This window comes from Eucalyptus grandis, chromosome 3, assembly GCF_016545825.1.
Source record: "Eucalyptus grandis isolate ANBG69807.140 chromosome 3, ASM1654582v1, whole genome shotgun sequence".
NCBI classification, from domain to species: Eukaryota; Viridiplantae; Streptophyta; class Magnoliopsida; order Myrtales; family Myrtaceae; genus Eucalyptus; species Eucalyptus grandis.
The window spans coordinates 68,638,667-68,662,074 of NC_052614.1; the positions used below are offsets into that span (position 1 = coordinate 68,638,667).

Below are 23,408 nucleotides of genomic sequence, written 5' to 3' on the forward strand. Positions count from 1 at the left end.
TGCTTTGCGACGTGATTACTTACGAAAAAAAGTGTACCTAAAGTGAATGTATTTTGGTGAAAGAATTGATGTGATTATGTAATGTAAGATGATTTTTTTTTTTAAAACGAAAGAAGAGAAAATGCATGGTGGATTATCATCCGTAGTTATAAATCATACGTCAAATGATGGGTGAGATAGTGTCGAGCGACATTTGTTAAGAATTTTCTTTAAATGATGTGTCTATTGATGCTGTTTAAACCATTTTACACATTCAAAATGTTCTATTAACCTCTTATATTAAATGGAGGGAACTGTGCAGCTGTTTTTATTGGGGTGTAGGCTTCATTACAAAATGAAGAAAAGATCTTTAATTAAGATATTGAAAAAAATAGTTCAAAAAATCCTAAATCTATTGTAGCACGACCAAATTATTCTAAACCTTTCAATTGCTATAATTTAGTCCTAAACATTTGCCAAGTTACCAATTTAGTCTTGAACCCATCAATTGTAACAATTTAGTACTAAATTTTTTGATCAGTTTAGTCATCTCGGCCAATTTTGATAGGAATTGTTGATGCGGGACTTAGTCAACGTCGATTATATTTTTAATTAAATTATAATCGTTTTGCAGTTTTTCTTGATTGTCATGGTGTGGATTATGTACCTCTTAATTCTTACATCTCCTTCTTACGGTAAAAAAGATTGCGAGCCTTTCTCGCTTTAATAACGCAGTTAGTAGCTTTTATTTTTTCATCGGTTAGCTGTCAATAGTGATTTTATGAACCCCCAATGTGGATAACATGAGCTGTCCTACGTTATGAGCACAAACCTTGTTTTGGCCCCTCAGCGCTCGGCTTAACTAAATGCAAATTATGACTTCATCGACCCATTAAATTTTCTGTATATATTTTAGGTAGGTAGGAAATATGGAAATTAATGTCCCCGATCCCCTAACCTACCTTATCTCATGCAGATGAAGCTGGTCAACGTGGACCGACCACCGTTCATAGGATCTACTATGAATAGGAGTTGAGTTTAACGCATTCACAACGTATGACCCATGAAGGAATAAGGCATCTTCTTATCATTGGAATATGCCATGCCATGCCATGCCATGCCATGCCAATGTTTGACCATCTCATCGCCTCATCATCTTTAAGTTTGACTTGTGCATAGGGCATGAGCTATTAGGTTTTCCGAGAGGTGGAGAACGTATGTCGAGTGAAGACCGTACCATTCATGCAAAATCGCTATTTTCTGATATCATTTTCACGAATAACTCAGAGAGCGATTTTTCAAACGATTCGTCCCTTGCTTTTGCTGAATTATCCAATTTTTATTTTTATTTGCAAATCATTGAATTACCGTCTATCTTATTTCTTAGTCATTGGCGATGCTTAATTAAGGATAGATTTGTCACATAGAAAGAGTTGGCTTTCAATTTAAAAGTTAATTTTGCAAAATGATATATCAAAGGATCTCACGAACTTTAAGAGGGTATTTAAATAGTGGGTAAGACACAAAACGCTAACGATTTTTGCCACCTTATTTCCAAATTAATTCTGTCAATGAATTGTTGTATATCCTTTTTAATTTTTATTCTAACGCATTAGTGAGAAACGAATGCATGGTATGGATGCAATTTGCTTTAAATATGCAGGTTTTCTTTTGATACTGGGTCTCCTATAAAGTAATTTGTCATTTTATCCCAAGAAAATGATTGGAGCGATGTTTTTAAATGATGAGAACGACATCCCAACCCTCAAGATTGTTGCCATTTTGTTGAGGCATGCGAAGATTTTCAACTCAGAAAATTTTCACTCAATCGAGTCTCATCAATTACATGCAATTGCTCTAAGTCAAGGTTACGTACATAGAGAGCCACGAACACCAACCAAATGCCTGGACTTATCGATTAATAGGATTTCCATAGTATTTCATGATTCTCAAATCTTGAATTATAAAGAGAGAGAGTTTCCAATTTCCATTAATTTGTTCAGATAATTGGAAAAAGTTAAAATTCAATAAAACCAACTTTCAAACTGTTCAAAAAAGCAACAAGAATGCTTCATGGCACTCGCATACAAATTCTAACATAACTTTACACACCGACATCAACCACCTCGCCGCGAACACACGAAAATTATATCATATCGAAAGGTGAAAACGAAGAACTTGCAGAATTCTTTTGCTCTAACAAATCAGAAAATATTGAACAACAAAATAAATTTACAGAAAGATAGGCCGGAGGGACGGAAATCCTCTGCTGCTAGCACGCGGTCGTCCTTTACGACAGACCCGGCTAGACAATTACTGCCGCAACCGCCCATAGCGGCGGCCCCACCGTCACCAGCCCAACCACCAACCGATCATTAAATTCGTCATTAAACTTCCTCGATCGTCTGCCTACAGATTGGCCATACAACGTGCGTGAAATCCTCCTAAATAATCTCCTTCTGTATAAGTGCCCACCATATATATTATGTCGATGCAAAGCATTCTATCAAAAAGTATATTATAAAGATCTCTTTCACCTTCGTTTTTTTTTTTTTTTTACTCTTATCACTCGCCGTTCGATAGCTGAAATAATTATGACAAGCTTGCAATATAAAAATTAACCCATCTGATCCACACCACCTCTCGAAACAATCACCTCCAGAGAAATTTCGACAACCTTCTTCATTTTCGTTTTTTCTTTTCCTTTAATTTTTTTGATATGGTCATCTATCATAGTGGTGGCATATGATTTTTTTTGTTAGCAACGTAAAAACGTGAAAAAAACATTATATTATTCTTGCACAGTCTCAACGCTTTCGAGGATAAAAGTTTCTGCAATGGAATATGCTCATATACGAAGGTGACGACATACCCTTTTTCGTGTTGGACAACATAAATGTAGAGTTAGTTGCTTTATCTTGAGATTATTGAAATTGGGGGCAGGCGTGTTTTGATTGGTGAGATTTAGATTTAGATGGTGGGGGGAAATTTGACTAATTAGGTAAACGTCTTTAAGACAGTAGGGTACAGGTGGCCAAACGCTGGACTCCTCCACATTTTTTTTTTCTCGAATTTTACTCCATGGATTGCCGTTAAGAAACTTCAAAAGTGTCCAATAAACTATTTTGCTTCGCTTGCTCCGAGGACTCCAATGGTGGCTTGTCGAGTTCAACAACTGATTATCAATCAAAACCACAAGAAAAACGGGGCAAAATAATAATAATAATAATAAAGATAGCTTTCTTGAAGTGACACACGTTTGTCCCATCTACCTCTTTTTCAGGAGCAAACTTCACGCCAAGCTAGCACTAATACATGCTGAAGGGAAGTTTGTTTTATAATTAGGGCAGTATTAAATGAATTAACAAATCGCAATGGGGCATTATATACGAAAAGGTGATTTTTGTCAATATAGTTACCAAAAAATAAACATATGTTGCCCATACATGGGAATAATAAATCGACTAAATAAGATGTACTTAAGCAATGATTGAAATTGAGTAGATTTACTTCTAATCCTGGTGAAATTGATAGATTAGTGGGATATTCAATACAAATTGTGCAACTTTCATTGTGTTATGATGCTATTTCTCCTTCATTCGAATGTTTTGGGATGCGATCTGGGCTTCAAGAAAATTTAAATCTACTAACAGAATGCGAGTATATTGTTATGTCGTTAGCCAGAAATTAATCATTGGGGCTAGGAGATTATCGAGAGATATTACATTGCAATAGTATGATGGTAATTTACATGACTAGGAGCCAAGTAGATTTTCGACAAGATGTGATTCACGTGGACAAAATTTGCCTTGGTGAGAGTGGAAGCCAAGGTCGTTTCCAATGAGCCATGACAGTGCTCCAAAGCTTTCAGTAGGTCCAGATAAGTACTTGACCTATGACATGCTATCATAAATAAAATCAATGAGTCGTGTTTAATGTGAGCGAAATCAAATTGGTAGTTGGATATCAAGGTTCGTCCTTTCAACTGTTAAAAATTATGCTTTGCCATAGGCTCTAGGATGTCCACCGATGGGTCGTACATGGCATCGATTGTCAATAATTCTCGTGCAGCTGTTTTGCTAAGTATTGGAGGGGAATGGTGTGAATTTCCATAAAAAGTAATTAATTAAATTAAAACTTGGTCCCGGTTGGTCTTTTTGTGCCGGTTGATTTTGCACCATTTCCTTTATTCTTTATCCATAGTTAGTTTATTGCCGTTGGTGTAGGAATCGGTTTTCTCCGTTGGAATGAGACCACATAGCGGATAGGCATAAAATTATTTATATATATTATTTTTAGCTACTCTTTTAAGACAAGATCACTGTATCTTGGGAATAAATTTTCCATCGAAATCCGACTGCCTGGTGTCTCGAATCCTGTTGGAGAAATTACTGTCTTTAAGGCAAAATTATCGATGCTTCTTGACCCAAAAATTTCGTCCCTTCAAAGCCCTACGACATAACTTCCCTAAGATAGCTTTTCTGCGACCAAAATCAGCCTTTAGAGAGCACTTAACTTGGATGCTGCTAATTTCATAATCACATCGTAGCATCTCTCACTCGAAATTAACTTGAAGACGAATCGCTCTATAAAAGGATTTTGCTCAATACATGCAAACAAATCAAGTTGAATACATTGGTGACGTGATGTCGCGATAAATGTTCAACTACTATCCAACTCACCTATTCTCTCAAAACTTGGCAGCCCGACCCCGCGGATCGATAACTCCAAATTGAAGCACACAAATAGCCAATCCACATGCATAGAATAAAGGCTCCACCCACAAGGGTGGCTGGGAGAGTCCTAATTAACGTTACTCTGAGTAGAGTAAATCATGTTTAGGACACAAAACTGATCACATCGCTTAATCAAACCAATTCCTTGAGATCATGGGAACACGTGTCAACAAGCATCGCCAAGAAACTCGAACTACCAAACTGAGCACGAACTACGGTACAGGATCATCACGCCTCTTTCAATCTGTTTTTGAGTTCCGTCCTTGGAAAGTTTTGCTCATCAAGATATGAAAATTGTTGCGAAGATAATGAATTTTCCAGGATCAAAATCAGCCCTTGGAGATTAGTTGAATGATTAGAGCACTTAGCTTGAATGTTGCTAATTTCATAATCGAATCGCAATGTCTCTCACTTAGAGCTAACTTGAAGACACATCCACCGCTCTATGAAGGGATTCTTACCCATTAAATGCGAACAAAAAAGGTTGAATACATTGGCAATGTCATGTCGCAACAAATGTTCAACTACCATCCAAACCCCACAATTCTTTCAAAACTTGGTATCCCAACGTTGTGGATCAATAATTCCAAATAGAAGCACACGAATAGCCAATCCACATGCATATAATAAAGGCTCCACCCACAAGGGTGGCTAGGGGAGTCCTAATTAACTTCGCTCTGAGTAGAGCACGTTGTGTTCAGGACACAGAACTCATCGCATCTAGATCAAGCTTTTAATTGAACCAATTCCTCGAGATCATGGAAACACGTGTCGACAGGCATCACCAAGAAACTCGAACGACCAAGCTGAGCAGGAATTATAGTACAGTATCGTCACGCTTCTTTCAATCTATTTTGGAGTTCTTTCCCTGGAAAGTTTTGCTCATCAAGACATGAAAGTTGTTGCGAAGATAATGAATCGTCCCGGAAAATATCAGGTACCAGATCTTCTGTCGGGCCATGGAATTGATTGCGCTTTCACCTGAAGCTAACGACCTTCCCAGACTAAACTTACTGGCTCGATATCGCACTTCACTGTCGGAAAAGGGTTTGACAGGGTTTCCTTTATAGCATGCAAGATATGAAAAATCAGTGAAGCAGCTGTGAAGTTATTTCTCATCTTTCTTTTCTCATTTTTTTATTTATTTATAAATTTCATTCTAATTTAAGGTCGACGTGGAGCCGGATCTGATTTATTTTCCATTCTCATTGACTTGATTTTCCATATCAGATTTCCGTTGTCATTTCAAAAACACTCTTGACTATTGGATCATCGGAGGCTAAGTTCTAATAATAAAAAATGAGTTACACCATTTTATGTATAAGTGTAATCGATTAGTCATGTTTTTTGTATGATTTTTCAAGATAACTGATTTTGCGTTTGAATTTCGATAACTCGATGATTGACTTATTTCTCTATGTGTTGCCGCCATGTGGTGCCATCAACTTATAAATACCTTCTTATTAAATGGATCTATAGTGTAAAACACAATGCATATGAACCTTTACAAAAGACTAGGAACATAGAAGATCAAAAGGTGACACAGAGAATTTTGGTGTGAATTTTGCAAGATTCAATTTGATAACATTTCCATGAAGCTTTTGATGGGCCAAACATCATTCAGATGGCTAGGTCTTAGCATTTTCGCCTTAGTCGAATTGTGATAGGCCCAAACTTGATTACCTACTCCCTAAAATGTGAGGCTTTTGGGCCTTTCTCTTGGATCATGAGATGATCCTTATTAAAGACTAGAGTTGGCATTTCTACTAATCTTGTTTTTAACCTAAAGTCAACTAAACAACCTTCAATGACCCCCCCCCAGAATAAAATAAAATAACCTTAATCTTCACGTATAAGAAACCACCTCAAACATACTTTTTCCCTACACTTGTTAACAACAAAGCAAGGGACAACACATAACCGGATGACCCAAGATCATGACATTTTTACATTTGGGTTATTATTTTAAAGATTACTTGTCTAACTCGAATATTAACCAAAGATATGTCCAAAATAATGTAATTCCTCATGTAATGAGTGGTCTTGTCAAATCCTTGCCCAAGGTTTTGTAATTGCAAAACGCGTTGATCAAACCCATCACTTTCCATTTGTGTTTTTGGCTTCTTTTCTATTGACTTTCAATTGCAATTGGACAAAAAATCTGAAGTGGAAAACGGCTCTTTGGCCAACAAGGCAAGAGCTAATCTCACCTAACCCTAACGACGATTGCTTGCAGCACCATTTCTAGGGAGGTTTTGTCCTCCCCCCGTCACGGTGAGAGCAACTTCCTAACTTCTGGATTTAAATATGACGAATAGTCCCTCCACCATAGATTTTATTTGAGCTTTTTTTATAAATGAAATTTGCATATTTGTATATATTTTTTTATTTGTAGCGTCGGTGATTCGTATGCAACTTTGCATATGACTTCATCACAGGAAATCCTAAGATAAAATGTCAAAGGAAAGAGAAAAAAAATGAGAAAATGTTTACCTTCAGGACATACTATCATTTGAAAAATAAAATGGACGATAGCAATTTTAAATATATGCCGCAAAGTTGCTAAATAATCCTTAAATAAAAATATTTAACTTGAGCTTCGCACTTTCTTAATTTCAATTTCTTTTTTTGCTTGGAAGAGCCCAATAAGCCAAAGCATTGCAAATTAATTGGTGCTAAGCTTGCAAAGTGATAAAGTCCTATTAAAAAAGAAAAGAACTAATGGATGACATCTAAATAATCGAGTTAGACTAAACGAGCGTGCCATTCGACTTTTACATTCATTATTTTTTATCTTTTCACTTTTTATTTTTATCATTGAAATGCGACAGCTAAACCTTTGACGACATGTGAAATAGTGTCTAAAGTCACCCCAAAATTTATTTTCGCAATTTCTCTCCATTAAATATATATTTTTTATATCTTTTAGCAGAAAATTTAGAAGGCAAGAGGTGAAAGGTAAGGGCCACGAATACGCGGCTTTATTTGGCATTTCCGAAGATATTCTACTGTGGGGCCCCACAATTTCTGAGAACTATTTCCATCTTCCACAGCATGTGCCAATCGTTTCACACTGTCCGACGTGTCATGCACGCGGCCGAGGCCCAGATCGAGAGAGACGGCAGGGGACCTTTGACACTCGATCTATCACCAGTGAGAGAGATAAAAGTAAAAAATAATTTTAAAATTGGCCTTTTTCCTTTTGGATAACTTTTTAATTTATTTTATCAAAAAGCCCACTTTATATCCACCGGCACTTATTAACCATAAACTTTACCTTACATTTATACCAAGTTTCTCTCGTCAAAATTTTATTGATGGGATATGACTGTGGCTCCGACGTGACTAAAAACAACATTAGTTTGACTGAAAAGATATTAATAAAAATAAATGCGTTACATATATATAAATTTATGATTTTTTTATATTACAACCTATCACAGCAAGCATGGTTTGAAGGTTTTGATATAAAAAAAATTTAAGTAAACATGTTGTGTAGGCATATTTTAGAGCTTTTTGTGGCATTTTTCTTTTAATTTATTAAATTGCATTTTCATATAACAATTGGGATCCTGAACTCAAATTTTAACTCAGATTTTTTTCATACTTCATTTATTTTCTTAATTAAATTTTCATCTGTGAAGAGAAATATTGGAATATTTAAATAATCAATCACTCATTTTTTAATAGTTTAAACATTTAGAACCGGTAGCATTTGGGGTAAATTTTCTTCGGTCACTTTTAATTCGATCAAATCCGTAACTAGCCTGGTGTCCGGACGGCACCTCCAGATCATCCCGGCTGCCCCGGCCCGGAAACCCGAGTCCGAAGTCAACGCTGTGGGGCCCGTCACTTCCCGACAAAACTCTTTCCGGCCGAACTCGAAATGACGAAAACGACCCTCCCCAGTCCGCCCACGACTTTCTCCTTTTGCAGTCCGCAAACGCGAGCGCTGCTGGCTGCCTCTCAGCAACACGGAAAGTTCCTTCTCCTTCTTCGTCTCCATTCTCGTACGTACGCCCACGTACTTCCCTCTCTCTCTCTCTCTCTCTCTATATCCTCCACTTGCTGAGGCGAGGCGGCAATCCGGAGCTGCCGGCCAAGCATTACCCCCGCCTCTTCGGCCTTCTCGCTCTGTTTGTTGATTCCTTTTCGAAGTCGCGGCCGCCCGGTTGGTGGTAATTCGGTCGTGCGCTGTGTCCGGTGGTCGAGGTCTACTGGGTCGGGATTCTCTGGCGGGTTTTGGGTCGCTCCGGTCGAGACGTTTTGGTTGCGCGGCGCGCTGGCTGAGTGAGCGGTGAGCTGTTGCGCAGGGCGGTGAAGTCAAGGGGGCGTGGTCTTTGGGGGAGTGGTGGTGGGGAGGGAGAAAATTCGGGCTGCGGATGAGGCGGATCAAGGTTCGAGGCTTTTCAAAGCGTGGACGGCAAGTGTGAAGGGAGTGGAGTGTGTGAGAAAGGTTTCGTCTTTTGACCGGAGGGGTGGCTCCGAGGACTGACTTTGCAAGAGTTGACCTCGTGAGGTTTGAACGAATTCTGGGTCGATCATTTCATTTTGGTGTCTTGGTTTCTCTTGTTCGTGTGCTTGGCCGGCTGGAATGACCGTCGGCGCATGAACTTTCTTGCCTGAAGAATCTTCCGAGGCCGCGGAGTTGGCATTTCTTGCGGAAGCAGATACAGAGGGATCTTGATCGGCTCTGATGGCTCCATTCCTCTCGCGTTCTGTTCTTAGTGTGTCTGCCTGGTAGTTGGAGAAGTTGGGTGGTTCCCCCTAAGGTTTTAGCTTCCCATGACGGGTTTTGGAGGTACCTAAGGATTCTAGATGTCAATTTCGGCGTTTACCCTGCTGTTGTTTGTGCAATTTCTCAGAGCATCGACTTCGGGGTTTGTTCTTGAGTCGAGGGTTTGCGGTGCCGATCAGATAGCATATTCGAGTTATCTAGGTCGCGAGTTGTTTCTCATCAATGGGGGTGTAGTCGACAAACTTTTGTTCTGTGAGGCCCTCAAATTCTACGGCACCAATGGCTGCGACTTTGAGGAATACCCTGGAGTAATTCAATGTGAACTCGACCTTCCACAGGGTGCTACTTATAGCTCACACGGTGTGTAATTTCATTGTTTACGGGCTTGATTTCTGGAGGTCTATTGAGTGCAGAAGCTTTATACTTCAAATGTCCATGATCATACCAAACCTTTTATTTTGGCAGCAAGTTCGCATCTTAGTGGAGGAAGAAAGCTTTTGCAGCAAGGGACAATAGACAAATCTGCAATGGATCATAAGAGTGAGCAGCCAGAACATAACAGCCACAGTGATGACAAATTTCTATCAACCTCCAAAATTATTGGCATGGTAGTACCAGGAGCGTTTGCTGTCTGTTGTATTTCGCTTTGTGCCTGGTTCTATGGGAAAAGGAAGGCAACTGCTCACACAATGCTTTCAAAAGACCTGAATTCAAGTAAGTAGAGTACGTCATCATTGGTACATGGACCAAAAGTTATTGACTTTGGTATTGTTTGTTTGTTTCCTTTTTACTTAGTTTCTAACACATCTTTCCTCCCAGTGGATTCGATTTCCTCCTTTGACAGGAACTCTGTTTCAGAAAAGGTTTATTCCCAAGAAAAGTTCCTGGGCAGCCCAGCTCGGGTGCCCCCTAGTCCAATGAGGGTTCCCCAGAGTCCTAGATTTTCAATGTCCCCATCTCCACGACTCAATAGACTTGGATCGCTGCATCTCAATTTCAATCAGGTCACTAAAGCAACAAACAATTTTTCACCTTCATTACGAATAGGGAAAGGAGGCTTCGGGACTGTCTACAGGGCATCCCTAGATGAGGGTCAGGTGGTTGCCATTAAAAGAGCAAAGAGGGTGAGTGATTTTTTCATGTAACTAAAATAGCCTCTCATGCATGATTATTGCCAGTGTAAAATTTATAAAGTCATGAGCATACGCCTATGAGAATTACTATCAAATTGTTTGCTTTAAGTTCCTGTGGGGGTACCGTGCTCCAGATATTGGACATTCCAAGCAGATAAAGGACTAAGTGGTCTGTGCATACTTACTTTTCATGTCATCATTAAGTGGTCTGTGTATACTTACTATTGATGTCATCATTTAGAAAAAGGTGGTTTTCTTCCCGAGAGGATTGTTATAATAGAAGAGCTTGCTCTTATGTTTGTATGCTTGTCCCAGCGTAAGCAATTGAACTAGTGGGCTAAAAGGAGAATTCGGTTACAGTTTGTTGCCATCTATGATTTTACCTCAAATGAAGTAAAAGACAGAAATTTCTCACGAAATGTACGCCTATGGCAGAAAATGACTCCGCTTTGTTCTGTTTAATGTTATAGATATTTTAAGCTGTCCAACCTGAAACAGTTGGTCCTTATGAGTGGGTGGGAATTTCCCAAGGAAGGAAGGGAATAGTATGCCTTCTTTACTGAAAGCAAGATTTGATACATTCTGCTTCAATCTTGTTGGACATGGCATTCTTTACTGTTGTCAGACTGAGTTTAAGATGGTTCAACTACCTAAATTCTTTTTTGTTATATTAAACATGGACTTGTAATTTACATGAGAATATCTCACTTTCCGCAGGAGCATTTTAAGGGATTGCGAACTGAATTTAGCAGTGAAGTTGAGCTTCTAGCCAAGATTGATCATCGGAATCTGGTGAGGCTGCTTGGGTATGTTGATAATGGAGACGAACGCTTTATCATCACAGAGTATGTGCCAAATGGTACCCTAAGGGAACATTTGGATGGTGAGATCTCTAAACTTGAATTTGGAATTGTTTTTTTATTTCAAAAGTGATACTTATGCCTGATCCTTGCAGGCCGTCGTGGTAGGATTCTGGATTTTAATCAAAGACTTGAAATCGCCATCGACATTGCTCATGGCTTGACTTATCTCCATCTATATGCAGGTAATTGAACTTCACTTTTGAGCGTACACTTTTTTTTTTTTTGGTTGAATCTTTTATCAAGAAGAGTAGCCGTACATTTGTTACCCCTTCTTCTAGTAATTCTGCATGATAAAAATATCTAAAATGTCTAATTCTACTCAAGTTGGTCAGCATGGTTGCATGGGTACAGGTAATTTAGTTAGAGCACATGTGACAGAGTGATATTGTCAAGCAAGTTAAGAATATAACTTAATCCTCACAGGTCAGTCAGTGTGTAAATTGAACCATGAGGGGGTTGTAATATTCTTTTCCATTGATTCTCGACTCTGTTCCTTTTTTGAGGCTGCTAAATGCTATAGACATACTGTCTTTCTTGACTAATGGTCATGAGTGGTAGCTGTTTCTTGGAAACCAGAACCTGCATTTGGAAATATCAGTTTTTTTCTTTTAGGGTAATGCTTCAGCCATTCTTGATAGTCTTGTTCACGGATAAAATTCCTCTGCACCCTTTACAATTAATGTGTTTTGCGGAACGTTGCAAGAGCACTTTGGTGGAGAAAACATCCTCTGGTTTTAGCAATTTCTTTTATTTCTCTTAGATGTCAAAAGGATGCAATTCATATAGACAATAATAAACAGATTTGAAAGAGCAAAGAGTAACTTAAACATGACCTATGAATTTATCAGCTATCACTTCTCTACTTGTTTGAAGTCGCCACATATAGGGACAAATTAGGAAGGGAAACAGCATCCTAGCTTGTACCTACTGCACATAATATTGGAATTTCACCTGGAGGAATGAAACGGCTATTGAGTACTCGGAGTGAAAGGGGGATATAGTCTGTTCTTCTATTGCTAATTGCAACTGACATGGATCTGCAATCTCCATGTCAGCCTAGCATGGTTACTAATGCTATCTTTAGCTTCAAATCAATTGTTTCTTCTTCACACTTTCTTGGAAGTCATTGTCCATGGAAAAACCATGTCATCATAACCATAATGTGATTCACGCATTGTGATCTTTTCTGCCCACCTGCAGCACTTGTTGCTTTAGCATCATTCTTTTGTCTTTTCCTTACTATTCAATCTTATTTTCTGTTGTCCTTAATAGAAAGGCAAATTATCCATCGCGATGTAAAATCATCAAACATCCTTCTGACGGAGACCTTGAGGGCTAAGGTAGCTGATTTTGGATTTGCAAGGCTTGGTGCTGTGGATTCAGATGATTCTCATGTCTCGACAAATGTTAAAGGGACAGTTGGTTACCTAGACCCAGAGTATATGAGGACCTATAAGCTTACTACCAAGAGTGATGTGTACTCGTTTGGAGTTCTACTTGTAGAAATGCTGACAGGCCGTCGCCCTGTTGAACTAAAGCGGCCTTTTGAAGAACGTGTGACACTTGTATGGGTACGTTAATCTCACCTTCTAAAAACAAACGGTTTAGATATTATGATATTCATCATAATGTGAGAAAACTTAGACTACATTGCATGTGTGCTTTTTCGATATTGAATTACAGTGAAACCTGCATCAATACAGAACAGGACCAGTTGATGGATAATTACTGTAGGGATAACTATATAGTATGAGATGACTCATGATTTAAAATATGAAAGAGACAAAAGAAATCCGGTGGATTCCCATTGTATTCACTAACTGCTGAATTGCACCTAAGCTTGGTTAGATGAGCTGCTCATTAAGCTTATCTTCAACTAGATCACATGAGTTGTTAAAGAGAAAGACTCGATCATTGTGTCATTATATTCAGGTTTACACTAGAAAAGTGATCATGCTTGCTTGATGCATGTTTGAGTAGTTTGTCAGTTACCTTCATTTGCATGAATTAATAGTTTAGTTAGGAAATTCAACAGACAGATATCTGTGCAGGCCTTCAAGAAGTTTGACGAGGGAGAGGTCGTTGACCTTGTGGATCCAAGATTGGAAGAAGTAGTTGATGCAGGGATACTTTTAAGGATCTTTGGGTTGGCCATTCAGTGTGCAGCACCCATTCGGGCTGATCGGCCTGATATGAAAGCAGTTGGCGAGCAGTTGTGGGCAATCAGGGCAGACTATGTTAAGACTGGAAGGAGGGGGAACTGATCGAAATCTGGTCAAGTAGGCCTGGTACGAAGCTGTTGGTGCACAGTTTATTTATTTACCCTTCTAAAGTATTACACGCACCTTTTCTCCCCTTAAGGACAGCAGTAGTAGTTTAATTTGCTATTTGTGTATAGATGTATTCCATTGCATTGTGTATGGTCATTTTAAGGGAAGAAATAGTTCACCTTCTTTTGTGAAAATTTGCTGTTCAATGACAGAACTTTGCTGCATTAAGTACTGAGATAACTACGAGGAAAAGTTAATAGCTTGCAGCACATGGTCATTGTTTCGTTTTACCTTCTTTGCCCCATTTGTTATCCTTCCTATCGATTGTTCATTCATTCGTCTTTTGTCTAGTTGTCACGTGCCAAGTTTAGTCACTAGTATGCTAATTGATTGGGGGAGAAAATTATGCTCACGAGCGAGATAAATGCTACCTGGAGTTTCCTGTTTTTCTCTCCATTTAAGAACCTGAATGATGGTTTTAAGAAAACTAGCCAATATAAATGTGCATCAACCTACTTATGTGTGTCGTGGGCACGTTTTATCCGTCCTTATATCCACACAAAAGTAGAGAAATCATGCTATGCTATTTAGGGACTTAATATTATCACGGTGTTACATTGAACACAAAGGTGGATGCGGTAATCATGCCCACGTGCATGATTATGAACAAGAAACGAAGGAAAACATGCATTACATTGATCATCGTTGCAGTGCTGTACAACCTCAGGCCAGTGTCGAAGGAAAACAGGGTAGAGAAGGCCCACTCCGGCAGTTGAAGGCGGATCATAGCTTGAGCAGATACCATTGCTCTTGCCGTTCAAGCATTCCGTGCTTCTTTACCTATCCAATATCAACAAACACCAAATCCAATTCCGCATGCACATTCCTAGTAACAAGAGACGTCTCATGTTTTTTATGGTGTTTATGCCTAGAAAATCTCTTATTCGCCAGGTGCATTGATGGGCATCCGTCTACTTATATAGAATTGACGCGAGCAGACTTTTCCGAAGGGATATAAACAGAAGTCCGAAGACCTTAACCGAAACGTATCCCTTCTATTTATTAAGCTGTTCGTGCAAATTGAATTTTGGATTTTGATCTTGGGGATCTTTCCGTTGTCTTGTCTCGGTATATTTTCCAGGTTTTTCCTGTTCGGACAGCTGGTTCACTCAGTGGTTTATACGAGATCTCCAAAGATCATTTGCAAAGTCATACATATGCTCAGAATATTGTCTGCCTCGTGTCACTTCCCGCAATTTTTCAATGGATTAATCAAGAAGAAAAGTTCGTTTGATTGTGCTTCAAACTGCATGAGTTGCAGACTGCTATTTCTTTGGTCTACAAGAAGTTAGTTAGCTGGAGGAAGTGAGAGTCCTTTCTGTATGAATAGAAAAGCAGCAGAACTGTTGAAATTGGGATTTCAGGGCACCGATCCACGGCTTGAGGATTTCAAGTTTTGTATGGTTCTCATCAGTCTAATTTAGCAGATAAGGTTCTATTTTGCTTAGATCAGGTCAAGATACTCTTCTATTGCGTGGAATGCAATTTTGACAAAGCAAACTTGTCGATGAAAATGCTATGATGGAGCCACATTATTTTTCCTGTGACATTCGGGATATGATCCACGAAGAATTCCCAAGAGATTCACAAAAAATAATGCCTGCGAGTTGACATTTTTCAGTGACCGACACTGCAGCAGTCGGTGTAGTTACTTGATCACTCAACAATTTAATTCTCTTTTTCATGATTGCATACTGGCTTGCCTGCAATCCCTTTTGCCAACAATCGTCAACCCTTTCTTGGGTACGTGCGAGGTACTGTTATACTTCAGGACGATTTAGCTTATTAAAGCTGGATCTATTTGAAGATATTATGGAAAAGTTTATTCTGGCCTAGTAGCACTTACAGCCCAAACACATACAATTGCAATTACATATACCAGTTGTCTGAATAAACAAAATCATATTGAACTGATAAAAGAGCTTGGATCTGGAGGGACTGGGACTTCAACAGCTCCTTCCAACATCTGAGTGATTTTTCTTCATGTTTGGCCTCAAAGCCAGGTCTTCCTGGATGCACTACAGTGCTGTCATCACAAATCTTCTCACCCTCATCATGTCACTCAATGCCCCCTCATCGCTCTTCACTAGCTTAAGTACTCTCCCGTCGTGGTAGCAGTCATACGCCCAGTCAACTAGCACAATTTGAGCTTCAATTTTTGCTTCCGGCTTGTTGTTCTTTCTGCAGCAAATGAGCTCTACCAACAAAATGCCAAAGCTGTAAACATCTACTTTGCTAGAAATAGGCATATTCCTGAACCATTCTGGCGCTAAATAACCTCTAGTTCCTCTGACTCCAGTGGTGGTTCGTGTTTGATTCGTCATCAAGAGCTTACTAAAAGTTGGTCTACATTGGTAAGTTAGTTATTTCCATAGTAAGTTACTAACGGAGGTTTTATTTCCAATAGCAAACTCCTTACTTTGTTAGTAACTTACTAATATGTAGAGAGACTCACGTTAGTAATTTGTCAATTTCACTTGTAAATTACGATTTTCATTGCTAAGTTTTTATCTTGAGTGATAAATTACGTTCTACTTGAAGTTGGTAAGTACCTTACTCCGTTGGTAACTCATCATCTTATTAGTTGATCTATGTTGATAAGCTATTGATTTCACTCGTGAAGTTATTAAGTTCATTGCTAAGTTTTTTTTTTTTTTAAGTGATAAATTCCTAAGAAAATTAATAACTTATTTTTGCATTTAATGTCGTTAAATTGCTAACAATGTCTATAAATTACCATTAGTAGGTTGGAGGGAAAATTGTTCAAAAAGTTCTAAATCTATTACACTTTTATTAATTTAATCATAGACCTTTCAATTTTGCTAATTGAGTCATAAATTTTTTCACTTTTTGTTAATTGAGTTCATCCGATCATTTTTGGCTGGAATTTGCTAACATGGGTGCCAGCTGTCTTACATGGCATGGACTAGGCCGACGAACGTGAACAAAATTTATTATTTTTTTAAATATTTTTTCTAAATTTAAAAAAAAATTATTGTCTTTTTTTTTTTTTTTCCCTTCTCCCTCTCTCTTCTTCCTCTATGTCAATCGCCTAGCCTTCGACAACTAGCCAGAGGCTGTGATCTACAAGGCCGACCTTGCTGACCTCATATGAGGTCACCCTTGCTGGGAACTAGCAGGGCAGCCTCCCCGGCCTCACACGAGGTCCCCCTCATTGGGATTTGGTGAGGGTGAGCCTCGCTTGTGACTGGCAAGGGCAACCCTCTCTTTCACTTGAAGCACGTGAGGGTCGGTCTCGCTGGCTGCAAGAATTTTCCCATCTTAAAATTAAAGGTTCTGAAGTATAAATTTTAAAATTAAGAAGACCTTAAGTGAAATTAAAAGGAACTCAAGGGCGGCCATGTAAAATACAAGTCAACAATGGAGAAAAAAAATACAAGTCAACAATTAATATTTTTGAAGGAAACAGAACGCCTGCACTGGTTCATGAGAGATGATGCCAAATGGCGATACATAGCAAATCTCAAATTCTATTCACACAAAAATATTAAGCAATTCGGTCAAAATTGATCGAATGAACTCAATTGGCAAAAAGTGAAAAGATTTAGGGCTCAATTGGTAAAAATGAAAGGTTTATAACTGAATTGACAAATGTACAATAGGTTTAGGACTTTTTGGATAATTTTATTATTGGTTAAAACTTGGACCAACAAATTACATGATAATATTGACAAGATTTATAATTTTTAATCATATTAGAAAAGTGCCGTGCACGGAAACATGACCGAAGGAGGCGTTTTTCGTAATTTACCCGTTGGCCGGCAGCGCAAGCTTATTAAATTTAGACAAGGCGAGTCGGCTTGGGGACCCGGAAATTTCCCAAGGAGAAACAGACAAGAGTGAGTAGACTTTGACCAAAACATCTTTTAGGTTTAGAGGAGACTTTATGAGTTGAAAATGATGGAGAAGAATGCAGACCCCCAGCCACTTCCTGGAAATTGAATGTTTCAATCATGACCGCAGATGCTCGAACTTACGTGGAAATTTGCTGTGGAGTCCCGGGTCAAGCATGAGCTCAGTGGATGTGATCCGAGGTGTTGCAATGGTCTAATGTTTAGACTGCAATGAATCTTGCGCAGCATGGAGACGAATGGTTACATTCATTGATGATGAATAAACATTCTTCTTCACATACTCTGTGAAAATTTGCTTACATGAATTAATAAAAATAAAGATAAATGCACCATAACTTCTAAAATTTATCATAAAAGTGTGGTCGAGTATTCAAATTTTAAAAGAGTACAATCAAGTCCTAAATTTGTCCAAATGATGCAACCAAGTCTCTCTTTGTCCAATATCGGTAATAGAAAAAACTAATATGGTTTTTCATTGTTGTTCAAAAACAAAGGTGTTGATGTGGTTGCCACATCATCTATTTTAAGAAAAAAACAATATTAAAGGATATTAAAAGCCAAATGTTCTATGTTGCAATTAATATATGGATAATCATTATTGAGAAGCACATTCATCTCCCAATAATTTTTGCATCTGGATACTCCATTTCACGATCATAACTAGCGCTGGTTCTTAAGCTTCCGTGGCAACGAGATCTCCATTCTCGCTGGTACCCACTAGTCACCAGAGGTCCACTACCTCACGGTCGAGCACCGCTGCCTTCTTTGATCTCCTCTGACGTCTTGGGATGTGACCATCGCCTCAAATTTGGGTGGGGGCCGTCCTTCGGCTGTAGATCTAAGTAAGTGTTGCGGCCCTCGTTGCTAGAGGAGCAAGGGTAGCTGGTGGTAAGATCCTTATTAAATTAATATATCGAATTTGAATTTGGATTCGAATTTGTTGATAAATATTTTCTTCCGAGGATTAGAATTTGGATGAAGAAAGAAGAAACAATTTCCTTCTTGGACTAATTCTTTCGGACGTGCAAATAAGTAAGGAAGATATAATGTGTAGCTACAAGACAAAAAATGGGCACAGTATTTTTTTTATCTAATTATCTTTAAGAGGAATATAAAAAAAAGGAAGAAAAAGGAAGGTCTTCTTCCTCTGCAGTGTACAAATCCTCTTTTAAACAAGGAAAGAGACGTGGGGCCAAAGTCAAAATCTTGACTTTGGGCACATAATATGAAAGCTAAAAGGAACGTGAAACCTGTACGTCTACGCCGGTGGTGAGAGGAGCCATAAGCTTTTCAAGCCACGCAAAGCCTTGAAAAGGAACGTGAAGACTTATGTATGTGGACCAAAGATGATTTATGTACGTGGACCAAAGATGAATGTTGGAGTTCTTATGTAGGTACCGATTCTCGAATTGAACTACGTAAATTTTTGGTGTTTTTATTATTTTTCGTTTATTTCTTTGGAGTTTGTGCGTTGACATAAATTACAATATCTTATTGTTTCCATATATTATATTCCAACAATCCTCATCAACAAGTCCGATGAGCAATGCTTGCCCCATGCCAGTGTGTTGGTGGTGGCCGCCAAGCCGCCATCACCTTTACTGGAACAATCACTGCCCTTCTTAGCTTCTCCTATGTTTGATCTTCCTCTCCTCTTTTTTCCCCCTTTTTCAGATTTTTATTTTTCTAAACATCTTTAAATCAATTTTCCCTTTAATTTCTTTTTATTTTTCCTAAAATGGCCGATGCAACAACCTTATCAACACCCTTTTCTTCACAAAATGATTAAAAAATAAAGCCATGTTAGCTTTTTTCCATTAGCCAAATTGAATAGAGTTAACAGAGGAATTTCATTAAGACAATTTAACATATATTTAGATTTCATTTTTTTTCAAAAGTTTTATTACTTGATTGCTCTTTCTTAATAAGTTTTAGGACTTTTGGCGTACTTATTCCATTAAAATATAGAGCATTTAGAGCTAATAAAGGACTAATGAAGTGTCAAATCAATAACTTAATCAAAATCTTGTGGACGTCTGTTGGGGTGTAGAAAGCTAACATACTTGACTTTAAACCTCAATTCAATGCTCGGTACATGATAAACGGAACAAAACAGGATTGTTTTTAGGACATCAAGATGATGAAGGTCAGAGATGGATGAACTTGAATGGAGCTTGCTTAACTCACCGGTTGGGCTAGATAGACACAACTTCCGCTTGGGAACTCATCGTTGACACTTAAATTTTCACTTATTAAACTTTTCGAAACATTTAATAAAATTAGGGATTTAATTTGCTAATCCTTAGCAAGTAATAGTTATGCTACTCACTACATATCATCATAATTAAGGGGACTGCGATTTTTGCTACATGTTCAAATTGGCGAGAACATTGAAGCCTTCCATATCATTTTCCTCACCTTATTTTTTGACCTTGGGGATTATTTTTATTTCTAATTTGCATAATCGAAAATCCTAAGGAGAATACAATTCAAGATTACAGACAGCAGTTGTTTGAAAAAGAAAAATCATATTGAATTGATAAAAGAGCTTGGAACTGGAGGTACTGGGACTTCAACAGCTCCTTCCAACATTTGAGTGATTTTCTTCATGGTTGGCCTCAAAGCAGGGTCTTCTTGGATGCACCACAATGCTGTCATCACAAATCTTTTCACCCTCTTTATGTCACTCGATGCCTCCTCGTCGCTCTCCACTAGCTTAAGTATGCTCCCCTCGTGGTAGCAGTCATACGCCCAGTCGACTAGCACAATTTGAGCTTCAATTTCCGCTTCCGGCTCATAGTTCTTTCTACAGCAGATGAGCTCGACCAACAAGATGCCAAAGCTGTAAACGTCTACCTTGCTAGAAATAGGCATATTCCTGAACCATTTGGCGCTAAATAACCTCTGGTTCCTCGACTCCAGTGGTGGTTCGTGTTTGGTTCGCCATCAAGAGTTTAGCTAATCCGAAGTCTGATATTTTTGCAGCAAGAGAACCATCAAGAAGAATATTTTGTGGCTTGATGTCGCAGTGGATTATATGCCTCGTGCAATCATCATGCAAGTAAGAGAGCCCTTGCGCAACACCACAGGCAATTTCTATTCTTTTGTACCAACTGGGCCTTGAAGTGCCAAATAGGAAATCCGCCAAAGTGCCGTTGCTCATGAATTCATACACCAGTAGCCGGTGTTGACCTTCATTGCAGAATCCAAGCAACTGCACTAAGTTCTTGTGGTTAGTTTGGCTAATTGCACTTACTTCTCTTTCGAACTCCTTTTCGCTTTCTCCAATCCTTGTCGCCAACGCTTTTATTGCCACGAAGTTTGTATCCTCGGATCTGAGAACACCCTTGTACACTACTCCAAAAGCACCCCTACCTAGTTCTTCTTTGAATTCATCTGTTGCTTCTTGAAGCTCCTGATAAGTGAAAGTCTGCATACCTGTGGCTTGGTTGATCTGGATTGGTCGTGACAACTTAGAATCCCTTGATCGGAAGCTTCTATAAATTAAATAGGTAATGAGGAGTAGAAGCAAGTTCACAAATACAGAGCCACTCAACAGCACCGATCCGATGATAATCAAAGTCGAATTCTTGTTTCCATTTCCCGTAAATTTTGAAGTCGAGTTATTTATCCTGAACTTAATCAGAGCTGTTCCAGGCTCACTAGGATCCATCCTTCCATTGGAAAGAGGGAGCTTCTTTTTCCAGCAAGTTTCGCGATTGAAAATAGCAACTGCGCAAAAACAATCAGCCAAGCAAGCCTCTCTGCACTGGTCCTCGGTTAGTGCCGCGCTATGCTCATAATCAGACTGTGGCCAGTCTATAGTGGACATTTCATGGAAATCGAACTGGTCTGTTTCACGCCTACTTCCATTACAATTCTGTGGTGCGAATTCCTGTATGCATCCGTTCATCTCGTTCGTTGAATCTAAAAGAGTATATCCAGGTGGGCAGAGGCATCGAGGCCTCTTATCATCTCCTTCAAGAGTACAATAGCTGTTGAGGCCACAAGCTCCACTGCCAATATTTTGGACGATCTTGCATATATTTGAAGGGACCGGGGAAGAGACCATCGACCAGCGCATTGGCCAGCCAGAACTTGAATTTGCCGTCTTAGGGTGGATATATTGCCTGAATACCCCGTCGTATTCAAGGATCGCTCTTTGGTAAAACTCACTGGTTGGGCCTGTGTCTGAGGTGATGACTTTGAGCAGTGTTCCATTCTTAGCCGCGAGGTACACCTGACCACTTTGATGGAATATCAACTGGAAGCCGCTACCTGTGGTGTTGCTGCGCCAGTAGATATCTGACCCGTCATTCAACGGGTCAGGAGTGGCATTGAATGCGAGATTTCCGTCCTCTCCTAGCTTAAAGTTGAATCTCCCGGCAGAGTAATTCATTTTGGAGGAGCGAGCGTTGACTTTAGTCCCATTAACTAACCGTTGCGTAGGCAGTATCGTGTCGGTTGGTTGGCTGAACGTCTCCCACAAGTTGACGTCGTTCTGGCCAACTAGGACAAAGTTCCCCGTGTCGAGCATGGCCGCATACGCTATACCAGCGACAGTCAGGCTAGGAGACCACAACTCTCCTCCATTTGGGTCGGCTAGCACCAGTCGGCTGCCGGTGGTCAACTGGATCTTCGAGCCTTCTGGCGCTAAATTATCGCCTTCTTCGACCAGACAATGGTCTTGTCCTCTATCTTCTCGAACCATATAGCCAACAAATGAGCTCCTCTTCCCATTCTCCGGAACCCGAAGGCGAACTCACCCGACGGCGAGAGCCAGGAAGAGTTCTGGTCGTTCGCCGTCAACGAGGAGCCCAGGGTCAAGTTGCCGTGGGTCTGAGCTTTGGCGGAAAGGGGAAGTGGAACGAGTATTAGAAGGATTCCTAGTATAACTGAAGCCATATTTGATGAAACAGGCGTGCTCCTTGAGTTGAGCTACTTTGGCCTTAAGGATGAAACCAGCGTTCTTATAGAGATTCCCTACTTTCCAAGCTACCGGAGTCTCTCCCGTACGTCCCGTCGTTCACGGCGGGTGAGAGAGGCTTTTTTTTTTTTTTTTTTTTTTCCTTTTTACTTTATCTTGTTTCTTTTTCTTAAAGTATCTTATTAGTTCCATTAATATTTTCATCAACATTCAAATAAAACTAATTTATGATAGTATCATTGATAATGATTTTTTTCGGATTATAATGTTTTAGCAAATTTATATTTTCTCTATTTTCTTTGTTTTTCACTTCTTTTTTTTTTTTTTATAGAAATTAATAGTGAAAGAACTTGTCAAATTTAGAATAAGGCGACTCTGCTCCATAAGCTTGCCAGGGACCCGGACACTTTTCGAGGAAGGCACAAATTTGGAAGACTTTGACCAAACGTCGTTGTACAGGAGACTTTATGAGATGAAAGGGATGGAAGAAGATGGCCTTTATATCACGTTGGTAAACTCCACTAAGCTAAAAGCAGGCCACTAATTTCGCAAGTAATTTTTGTTTCAACAGTAAAATTTTGTTTCATCAATACATTATTAAGTTACCAATTTCAATTGTGGAGCTTTTTCTAAATATTGATTAATTAATAAAAATACTTATAAAAATTAAAAAGGAAATGATGCCCTCGACTCATAAAAGAAAATGATATATCGGATCTGTAGTCATTTTAAAATATATATATATATATATATAATTGATTCATCTATCATATATAATTGATTTTTTTTTTTTTGTAGATATATTTTTCTCCATTTTCTTTATATTT

General features: G+C 39.0%; 2 protein-coding genes across 2 annotated transcripts; one reads left to right on the forward strand and one right to left on the reverse strand.

Moving 5' to 3' along the window:
- Nucleotides 1-8,659: 8,659 nt before the first annotated feature.
- On the forward strand, nt 8,660-14,009 carry LOC104438599 (calmodulin-binding receptor-like cytoplasmic kinase 3). Its single transcript, XM_010051788.3, has 7 exons — nt 8,660-9,813; nt 9,919-10,167; nt 10,273-10,577; nt 11,304-11,469; nt 11,542-11,631; nt 12,722-13,020; nt 13,501-14,009. The coding sequence occupies exons 1-7, from the start codon at nt 9,534-9,536 to the stop codon at nt 13,711-13,713; spliced, it is 1,602 nt and encodes a 533-aa protein (XP_010050090.2). The 5' UTR covers nt 8,660-9,533; the 3' UTR covers nt 13,714-14,009.
- Nucleotides 14,010-20,146: 6,137 nt separating this feature from the next.
- On the reverse strand, nt 20,147-22,694 carry LOC104438604 (G-type lectin S-receptor-like serine/threonine-protein kinase LECRK3). The gene is given in 4 exon segments (XM_010051790.3): nt 20,147-20,542; nt 20,545-20,571; nt 20,574-22,319; nt 22,322-22,694. Coding segments are annotated over 4 exon segments (2,373 nt in total). The 5' UTR covers nt 22,560-22,694; the 3' UTR covers nt 20,147-20,180.
- Between the last annotated feature and the right edge of the window lie 714 nt (nt 22,695-23,408).